General features: G+C 37.1%; 1 protein-coding gene across 1 annotated transcript in view; it reads left to right on the top strand.

Annotated features, from left to right (window-relative positions):
• Window positions 1–11,395, top strand: part of LOC121426158 (sushi, von Willebrand factor type A, EGF and pentraxin domain-containing protein 1-like) — an 84,388-nt gene that overhangs the window by 13,632 nt on the left and 59,361 nt on the right. Inside the window, 7 exon segments of the mRNA XM_041622342.1 lie at window positions 32–238; window positions 3,325–3,428; window positions 3,943–4,111; window positions 6,831–7,064; window positions 8,206–8,391; window positions 9,037–9,234; window positions 10,516–10,660. Coding sequence (XP_041478276.1) covers window positions 32–238; window positions 3,325–3,428; window positions 3,943–4,111; window positions 6,831–7,064; window positions 8,206–8,391; window positions 9,037–9,234; window positions 10,516–10,660 — 1,243 coding nt within the window.

Raw genomic sequence — 11,395 nt, 5'->3', positions numbered from 1 at the left:
AATGCATTTTGTATTCTTATTCTGTTTCCAGCTGTGACCTGCCTCCCACTGTCTGATCCCGTCAACGGTGAAATAGAATCGTGTACAATTGATGGATCTAGCACCAACACCAGTCACATTCAACGTTACAATACAGTTTGCAAGTCTTCCTGCAACCTTGGCTACACCGCACAGTACAGCATCACTCGTAGATGTATAGAGGATGGATCTTGGGATGGCATCGATCAGCTCTGCCAAGGTTTTTTTTATTCCTTCCTTGATACATTAAGTAAAACATTAAATCAAGTTAGACATCATGTAACCCTCATCCACAAGTCCATGATGGTTAGTCATATAATAGCGAAAATGAAATATAAATGAAAAAATCAGGATGCCTGTATAATAACTAGAAAGTAAAGTTATATACAAACACCCATTTTTGTCTCGCCTGCGTAGCGGAGCAAGACATAGGTATCACTATTTCCGCCACGCTGCGTTGTACACCCAATAAACTTTCTATAGCTTTGAGGTGGGATCACCATATTCATACCAGAGGTCCATCTCCTGAAGGCACAGGTCAAGTTCAAATATGAGTCGAATTTGAATAAGGTCAAAGGTCAATGAACTTTCCATGACTGGCACTGTGCTATGTTTTACACATAATAACTTTCTATATGTTCGAGGTGAGATCATCAAATAAATAACAATGGTCCATCTCCTGAAGGTGCAGGTCAATTAAGTTCGAATGTGAGTTGAATTTGATTAAGGTCAAATGTCAATGAACTTTCCATGACTAGCACTGTGGTGTTGTACTTATAATAACTTTTTATATCTTCGAGGTAGGATTGCCAAATTCATACAAGAGGTCCATCTCTTGAAGGTGCAGGTCAAGTTCGAATGTGAGTTGAATTTGATTAAGGTCAAAGGTCAATGAACTTTTCATGACTGGCACTGAGATTTGTTGTACACACAATAACTTTTTATAGCTTCAAAGTGGGATCACCAAATTCATAACCAGAGGTCCATCTCCTGAAGACACAGGTCAAGTTCAAATATGAGTCAAATTTGAATAAGGTCAATGTCAAAGGCCAAATTCATAACAGAGGTCCATCTCTTGAAGGTGCATGTCAAGTTCGAATGTGAGTTGAATTTGATTAAGGTCAAAGGTCAATGAACTTTCCATGACTGGCACTGTGATGTTTTGTACACCCAATAACTTTCTATAGCTCTGTGGTGGAATCACCAAATTCATACCAGAGGTCCATCTTTTGAAGCTGCAGGTCAAGTTCGAATGTGAGTTGACTTTTGATTAAGGTCAATGGTCAATGAACTATCCATGACTGGCACTTTGCTGTGTTGTACGCATAATAACTTTTATATATTTTCGAGGTAGGATTGCCAAATTCATACAAGAGGTCCATCTCTTGAAGGTGCAGGTCAAGTTTGAATGTGAGTTGAATTTGATTAAGGTCAAAGGCCAAATTCATAACAGAGGTCCATCTCTTGAAGGTGCATGTCAAGTTCGAATGTGAGTTGAATTTGATTAAGGTCAAAGGTCAATGAACTTGTCATGACTGGCACTGTGATTTGTTGTACACACAATAACTTTTTATAGCTTCAAAGTGGGATCACCAAATTCATAACCAGAGGTCCATCTCCTGAAGACACAGGTCAAGTTCAAATATGAGTCAAATTTGAATAAGGTCAATGTCAAAGGCCAAATTCATAACAGAGGTCCATCTCTTGAAGGTGCATGTCAAGTTCGAATGTGAGTTGAATTTGATTAAGGTCAAAGGTCAATTAGCTTTCCATGACTGGCACTGTGCTGTGCTGTACACACAATAACTTTCTATATCTTCGAGGTAGAATTGCCAAATTCATACAAGAGGTCCATCTTTTGAAGGTGCAGGTCAAGTTCGAATGTGAGTTGAATTTGAATAAGGTCAAAGGTCAATTAGCTTTCCATGACTGGCACTGTGCTGTGCTGTACACACAATAACTTTCTATATCTTCGAGGTAGAATTGCCAAATTCATACAAGAGGTCCATCTTTTGAAGGTGCAGGTCAAGTTCGAATGTGAGTTGACTTTTGATTAAGGTCAAAGGTCAATGAACTATCCATGACTGGCACTGTGATGTTTTGTACACCCAATAACTTTCTATAGCTTTGTGGTGGAATCACCAAATTCATACCAGAGGTCCATCTCTTGAAGATGCAGGTCAAATTCAAATGTGAGCCAAATTTGAATAAGGTCAAAGGTCAATTAGCTTTCCATGACTGGCACTGTGCTGTGCTGTACACACAATAACTTTCTATATCTTCGAGGTAGAATTGCCAAATTCATACAAGAGGTCCATCTTTTGAAGGTGCAGGTCAAGTTCGAATGTGAGTTGACTTTTGATTAAGGTCAAAGGTCAATGAACTATCCATGACTGGCACTGTGCTGTGTTGTACACCCAATAACTTTCTATAGCTCTGAGTTGGGACCACCAAATTCATACCAGAGGTCCATCTCCTGAAGGCACAGGTCAAGTTCGAATGTGAGTTGAATTTGAATAAGGTCAAAGGTCAATGAACTTTCCATGACTGGCACTGTGCTGTGTTGTACACACAATAACCTTTTATAGCTTGTAGTACTTCACTCTTGTATCATTTACTTATGATATGCACACAGATCAATTTAGAAAACCCTACTGCTAAAGTGAATGCAAGATTGCTAAAAATCACACACAATAAGTTTTTATATTTATCTTTCATGCACAACCTTTCCTCCATTTTTTTCAAACAATAAGTTTCCATAACACCTTAATAATTGATTTAATTTTACAATTTTACTCACATTATTATCAATTACATTCTTTATCACTAACATTCATTTCCTTACTTGCATGGAAATAATTATATCTTCATAGTACTAACAGCATTCTTAGTGTCATCTGACTTTCTAGGGATAAATAAGCCTATACCATAAACTGTCAGAACCACAATTTACCCCTAAACTGCTGACAGCCTCAGAAGTCATATAGCATACTAATAGTTTTGACATGCAGTCTCTTCATGACTGCAATCTGCAGGCGAGACAACGCTTGGCGTTTGCCTTGTTGTTTGTGGATGTGTGGGTGTGTGTGTGTTTGATTGGAGGGGGGGGGTTCTCTACAGAACTAGCTTGCCATTTATAAGTGCTGCCCCCTCTTCTTCCCCAGTTGCCAGCACATAAAAAAAACATGAGCAAGAGCTTGTTAGTTATTTTGGATTGTTTCATCCAGTGTTTTTTTTATATAAATGTAAAATATAACGGCAAGAATATATCTCTCATGAAACTGGCTCACTCCATTTCACTGTTAGATGAAACCAGTCCGGATATAAACTGTCCATCAGACAGAATTTTGTATGCAGACTTCAACCAACTTGAGGCAACATTTGAAGCTAGCCTTTGGGAGCCTGTTCTTGTAAGTAAAATAATTTCATGGTATTTATTATCTTCAAAAGTAATGTTTACTTTGTTGCAAGTAAAATAGCTGCTGTTCAACATTTAATGCAATGTTGTTTTTTATACATGAACCTTACAGTATTTAAAAACTTCAAACAACAATTAAATAATTCATTGAAGATTATATATGAAAAATAAATTTTGCTGGTCATGTTTTTTAATGATTGTGATTACAAACTTGTAAACAACTACTGAAGGCCTATGGTTCATACATCAAACAGTGTTCTATACAAATCTTGTACAGAGCTTTTACATGTACATTGTTACAGATGCTTGGTTTTACACATTCAAATTTGAACTAGAAAATCAGCACTCAAAGTGCAGTTACTATACAAGGACATAAACTGCTAAATTAGCACTTCATTTTTTAGATTTTTTCCAGGCGACAGGTAATAACTCCATATATATAATAGGTGCCTAGTAATGATGATGTAGCAAGTGATGATTATAATATCTTTATTTGCAATATTAAGGCAACTGATGCTGGAAATAGTCTGACCGCTTACCTGCACAGCATAAACTCAGAGACTGTAAATGGAACCATACCAACAACTGTGGCAGAAGGAGAACATACAATAGAGTACCGGGCTACTGATGTTGCAGGGAATCATGAATCCTGTTCATTCACTCTAGATGTCAAAGGTTTGATTCCAATGCAAAGAATATATCATTTGTGATTACATGCACCCACACACACCCACACACACAAAATCACCCACACACCCCCCACAGCACAGATACAAGTAGCAGTCTAAAGGTCCAAACTCAGTATTTCAATTCACTTAATTGTTGTTTGTATAAACATGTATGATTGCGTCAAGTTTATATTTCTATCCCAGGTAATAATTTCCCCTTTTTTGGGAGGGGGGGGAGGGTTGAATAATTGACTGATATTTTTTAATTGACATTTTAAAAAGTCATTTCACAAAAGAGCAGGAGAAGATGGAAACATCAGATCTTTATGAAAAGTATTAATTCAAAAGGAATAAATATTATTGATTCCATGTAAATAGCTGCCCAAGAATCATTGCTTAATAGGAGAATGGTTATTTTTTTCATTCTGTGAATTTTCTGCCCCCCCCCCTTGGGTTGGTGTTGGTTATCTGGTGAAATCACTGCATTCCTATTTATGGATCCCAATGAAATGGTATAGAACGTGTGTGTAAGGTATGTTTTTTATCTTACAATTATTCTGAAATTTCTCTTTACAAACAAGGTGCATTGTATAATTCTATATTATTTTTTGTCTTCAAATTTCGGTCCTCACTTTGCATCATTCCCCCTTTCTTTGTTTTTGTCTCACCTGCGAAGCAAAGTGAGACTATAGGCGCCGCTTTTCCGACGGCGGCGGCGGCGTCAACATCAAATCTTAGCCTGAGGTTAAGTTTTTGAAATGACGTCATAACTTAGAAAGTATATGGACCTAGTTAATAAATCTTGGCCATAAGGTTAATCAAGTATTACTAAACATCCTATTAGAGTTTCATGTCACATGACCAAGGTCAAAGGTCATTTAGGGTCAATGAACTTAGACCATGTTGGAGGAATCAACATCGAAATCTTAACCTGAGGTTAAGTTTTTGAAATGTCATCATAACTTAGAAAATATATGGACCTAGTTCATGAAACTTGAGCATAAGGTTAATCAAGTATCACTGATGATATTGCATGAGTTTCACGTCACATGACCAAGGTCAAAGGTCATTTAGGGTCAATGAACTTTGGCTGAAATGGGGATATCTGTTGAATTCCCATAACTTTGAAAGTTTATGGATCTGATTCATGAAACTTGGACATAATAGTAATCAAGCATCACTAAAAATTTTGTGCCATATCAATTTGTTGTGTACAAAAAACGCTCCTTTTACAGGGCATAGAAATGGGACGTTTAACGCACCAGTCACTAATACGCGCCGCTGTCTTCGCATCGTGCAGGCAATCTACGTGTATAGTGGCGGGCTGCTACATTGCGGTGCAGGGTGTTCAACTTATACATATCGTGAGCGCACTCAGCTGCGTGTTTTCACTTCTCCTTTCTCTCCTTTTCTTGTCATTTTTCCTCGCATTACTTGTTTTCATAAATTTCCCTCTCACTTTCCTTGTTTTCTCACTCCCTTCAGTTTTGTAACTCTTCTTGATCACTTGCATTCATTGGTACACCCCCCGGTCAAAAATGGTACGGTCCTATCCAACACACACTCAAGTCGTCGCTGTACGAATAATGAAAACGTGCAAAATTCTTCACGCGTTGCGTTGCCTAGCTATGCGTGTGTACTGTGTACACACAATGCCATCGGCTGAACCCGCCAAACTATAGTGACCAATTATTGCAAAAGCTTTTGCAAATGTGAAAAGTGACAGAGGTTTTTTTTATCCAATCAAAATAATTCTTAGGTATTCGCAATCTACAGCATTTTCTGCAAAATGTCTTTTTTTGATAGGGTCTATTGTGACGTATATATTTTTTACAACAATGTGAAGTCGCACCAAACGTTTCGTTTCCTGCACTTGCCCATTGGCTCATGTACAAATGGATTTCCAAAATCATCAAGAAAGGTTCCAAAAACCTCAAAAGTGACAGAACTTAATTTGACTAAAATTAAATGAAAATCATATCATGTTCAAGGTGAGAATCTGCTCTATTCTATTCTGTTTTGATAGATCACCTTGTTGACGCGTTTGGGAGATATCTTAGCAAATCCGTCAAAAAAGGCGTATTTTTCTATTATTCTCCATAGGGAAATAATTTAACACGCTACGCACTGCAAAAAAGGAGCGCAAACAAATTGATATGAAGTTTCAGGTCTCATGATTAAGGTCAAAGGTCATTTAGGGTCAATGAACTTTGGCCGAATCAGGGGTATCTGTTGAATTACCATCATAACTTTGAAAGTTTATTGGTCTAGTTCATTAAACTTGGACATTAGAGTAATCAAGTATCACTGAACATCCTGTGCACGTTTCAGGTCACATGACCAAGGTCATAGGTCAATGAACTTTGGCCGAATCGGGGTATCTGTTGAATTACCATCATAACTTTGAAAGTTTATGGATCTGATTCATGAAACTTGTACATAAGAGTAATCAAGTATCACTGAACATCCTGTGCGAGTTTCAGGTCACATGATCAAGGTCAAAGGTCATGTAAGGTCAATGAACTTTGGCGATGTTGGGTTTTTTTGTTGAATAACCATCATATCTCTGTAAGTTTATTGGTCTAGTTCATAAAAAGTGGACATAAGAGTAACCATGTATCACTGAACATCTTGTGCGAGTTAGAGTAGTATTCAGCACTGCTGCTATATTGAACCGCGTGATGCAGGTGAGACGGCCAGAGGCATTCCACTTGTTTTGATTTCAGTAACCAGATGCCCTCCTTTATTTATTCCTGCGAATGGTGAAATTCTGATGAACTCTGGCAGTGGCAGTTGTACCGGCGGGGCAGTATATGGATCGGAGTGCCTGGTTTCTTGTCTGGATGGTCATGTACTCTCTGAAGACACAGGGGATCAGTCTTTTGTCACCCTCGTTTGCAACAGATCCAGTTCACTTTCCACAGTTGGAATCTGGAGTGGACAATTGCCATATTGCAACAGTAAGCAAGGAATTATAACAAATTTTTATCATGATATATAGTTTTTTTTTCTTTTGTTGCATCGATAATGTATTGTAAGTATTCTTTTGCGCCTTATCATTAGAATGATTAATTAAGCATTATTTCATATTGATTGTGAATAATTTTAACACAAGGGAAAGGTGAATTCATTAATTGAATGAATAACATTTACCCTCATGCATGATGCAGCTAGCGCGGCCTCCAGCGCTCTGCGGCCGCTTTTCACCAAACTTGCAGCAGATCAATGCGACCGGAACGGCGCAACGAAAAATATGCGAAGCCTTGGAGAGGATTTCTTTCTTCTTTTTTCTCGTTAAGAACAAAACGCTATGCCTTGGAGCGGCTTTCTTTGTTTTTTTTTTCAATAACACAAAAATGCTATGCCTTGGAACGGAAATTTGGGTGTGAAAATGGGGGTCCCCTCCGCGGCACATACCCACTATGCATTATATACTCCCTCCCCGGCCCCCCCCCCCTCTATTCTCTTTCTCCCCTTTCCCCTTCTCTCAGACCGGGCTCCCAGTTTTCTATTTTTTTTATCAGCCTCTTATTACCTTTTGCTTCCGATTTGAAAGATAGTTTTCGAAAAGTTTTAGTGTTACAGTGCCGGCCGCGGGAAACGTCACAGTGCCCCGGGATAGACGCGGGCGGTTCCCTAGGGCACTCATTTTCTAGGGGAGCGGACGCGGATGTCTTCCCGCGTCCACTCCCCTCAAATGCCCGCTACGGGCTACCGCGTCCGCCCTAGGGGGCACTGTGACGTTTCCCGCGGCCGGCACTGTATGTTCAAAGCCTGTACGTCTGGAGTGGACAATTGCTATCTTGCAACAGTAAGCAAGGAATTATTACCAACTTTTATATCATGAAATAAAGTGTGTTTTTTTCTTTTGTTTAATCGATAATGTCATATGAATCTGTGAAAATTCTATCTGATGTGATAATTGTTTAATGTAACTTTGATTTGTGCTATATTAGAATGATTATTTTTATTTTGTATTGATCGTGAATAATTTTTCTGGGAAGATTTTGCAAGGCGATGCTTGTTGTGATGATAATAGTAATAAGTTCAAGATATTCTGATAAATTATAGAATAACATCATGTTTCACTGTAATGCACAGAAATTGAATGTGACATTCCAATGGTATCCAATGGATCCGTTTCTGGTTGCCCATTATCTGCTGTCTATGGCGATTCATGCTACTTCAGGTGCAACAGTGGATTCGAGAGCAGCGAAGGAAAGAAGTCTATTACCAGAGTTTGCCAGGCCAATGGAACATTTGATGGACAAGACCTCAACTGTGATGGTAAATTCCAGAATGTTTATATAAAGTACTGTTTGTGGTATTGTTATCAACTTCTGATAAGTTATAACCTTAAGGTTTTGTCCTATTAATATTTTTGTTTATAAATGTTTGGCATTGTTATGATGATTATAGTAGCAAAAAAATAATGCCATTGCAAGATCAATTTCATCCTGTCTTCCCACTGTCCATATTTAATACTATTTCTAATAATGACACAGTCCTTGAATAGTGCATATTTCTTGGATATCATTTCCCTGGCGTTAGCCCTTAACCTTTTACAGCACGGAGCATTTCAGAGAATGAATTATTGTCACCCACTTAGCTCACTTGGATTGAGTTCATCAAAATGTGGATCAATTTTTTGCTGAAGGGAATTACCCCATGGCTGGGATTCGAACCCTCCACCCTCAGTTTCAAAGTCACTTATTCACTGGGCCACAACACTCCATTTGAAGCATTTCTCTTTACCAGAATTGTAACATGTTACACTTAGAGATTTGCTAAAATGACAATTACAAAAATCAAGCAATTTTAGTAATTGTCGTATGGAAACACAAATGGAATAGATAAAGAGAAATCTGGTATGCGTCCCTCACCAAATGTGTAGATTAATTTATCATTGTTTTCTTCATATCTGTCATCTAGTTCAAATATCATGTCCTGCACTGATGGAACCCAAGCATGGGTCTGTTTTACCACCTATATGTACTCAATCTGGAGGTGTCCCCTACGATACACATTGCTCATTCTCCTGCAATCGTGGCTACCTACAAAATGGAGTTTATTACAAGACATGCCTTCCTACTGGAATGTGGAGTGACACACGTGAAGTAACATGCACAGGTAGATCACACAATAAAAATGCTTTTTAAACTTTTTTTATTCAAAACTGTTTACCATTTGTACTTTACAGTAGTTTAAGAGTTTTAAACAACCATGGTTTAATTCATTGAAGATTAAATATTGAAAATGAAACTGTAATGTTTAAACTGTTACACTACTACTGGAAACTTCATGCAGTTAAACCACGTTCTATAATATGTTTAAACTGCATTTTTACTGTGTAGGTCTTATTTGCTCTTTATGGCCTGTATTCTGAAGTTGGGTTTAACTTAAACTCAGGTTTAAAGTTGTGGTTTTAATATGGATAGCCAATTGTTACATAAATCACAACAGTAGAGAAATCATATTTCAGCTCATTTGGCTCTCAAATCATTCATAATTGTCTAGGAAGTATAAATAGATGATTGTCTTCACCATTGAAGAATCAGGAAAGAGCACAGTAAATACAAGAAACATACAACTTAATAAAAAATTTGACACTTTTGGCTTCCCATAATTTTAGCACAGAGTTAGACCATGGTCTGAGTTAAACCTGACTTCAGAATACGGGCCCATGTCTCAGGTGGATGAAACAATTATTGTTTTATTTTTCCATAAATCCAGTCTAAAGCTTTGGTAAATGGTCAGTGATATGGATCATACTTCAGTATTGCCCAACATTCCAATAGCTTAAAAGAGTGATTAAATTTTAACTATGTTTAATTCATATTTCAATACATTGCAGCAATACAGGGATATTATTGTAGGGATTCATTGGATATAACAATAAAAATGCAATTCAAACCATGATAATGTAACAAATTAGACTGAATAACATGATCAACCCAATGATATATAAGACTTAATATCAAGTTGTTTTGAAGTTGCAGTTCAACATTTACATCAACATGACAGGCCTATTAAATCTCTGATTGTTTTTTGAAATTCCTATTTTTTTTTCAAAATCTCTTGTATATTATTCTGATTTTTATGAAATAGAGCTACGTGTTGCAGAGCTGGGCACCAGTCCTCGCTACTTTCTCGCTTGCATGCCGTTGATCTGTATTTCTGTGCAAATTCAATGATTTGTCATTTTTAAGATACGTTGCTAAAGTTGCGAGAATGTTGGCAAACTCAGAACAAAGCAACAGATTTCTTCAATTGAACATAGCACGTGCTCCAGAAATATGGCACAAATTCCGCATTTTTAATGGATTCTGGAGTTGAAATCTGGAATTTCCTGTGGTGAGTTATAGTGCCTTGAATGTGGTTTAATTTTGTTTTCTTAAATTGCATTTTCAGACAACGAGGCTCCTGTTTTCTCATCTCCATGTCCAATGAACCACTACTACAACGCTGAGAGGGGTCTTTCATATGCCTTCATACCAGAGATAAGTGACCTTGAACCAGACGCATCTGACAACTCTGGAGAATTCAATATTACCCTGTAAGCTGAATTTAAGCAATTACTAAACATTTAAAAGTGACACTATACAAAATGTATAACACATAAAATTCAATTTCCAATTCAATTCAATTCAGTTGTATTGTTTAACCATCAAATACCAAAAAAATACAAACAAGTTGACAGTAAAATTAAGGGAAAATATAATATGTTATGATGGTAAGGTGACCCTGGAGAAGCAAGGCTTATAAAAAGGGGCCACCGGGTAACAAAAATATCATAAATCGTCCAAAATACAACATAACTATCTACCAAAAATATGCTTATCTATAAATAACACACTGATGCAGGGAAAAAGAAGACATAAGCAATTCAGGGAGATTAAGAGGTTAAAATTGCTGTCTTTAATCTCATTGATAAGTTTACTCCATAGTTTTGGGAAAGTCATTTTAAAAAGAATTAAACATAACAGAAGTTCAAATTTGAGGGAGGTAAATGAGATCATTCTGACAAGTATTGTATGAATTGATGACTTTGGGGCAAAAATATCTCTTAAGGTAGGAGATAAAATTTTAGTATAGAACTTGTACGTGAAAACAAGTGAATTCAGTGATGTTAATTATTTTAATGGTAAAATTTTTAATTGGGTAAAATAGCGGTCTGGATTATTGAATGTAGCATTATATATACTGCAGATTGCTTTCGTTTGTAAAATATATAATTTATCTTGGTGAGTTTTAAATGTGTGACCCCAGACAATATTGCTATCATTTAAGT

This window comes from Lytechinus variegatus, chromosome 13 (genome assembly GCF_018143015.1).
Source record: "Lytechinus variegatus isolate NC3 chromosome 13, Lvar_3.0, whole genome shotgun sequence".
NCBI classification, from domain to species: domain Eukaryota; kingdom Metazoa; phylum Echinodermata; class Echinoidea; order Temnopleuroida; family Toxopneustidae; genus Lytechinus; species Lytechinus variegatus.
The sequence above is the reverse complement of the archived record's forward strand: the minus strand, read 5'-3'. Positions and strand labels throughout refer to the sequence as shown.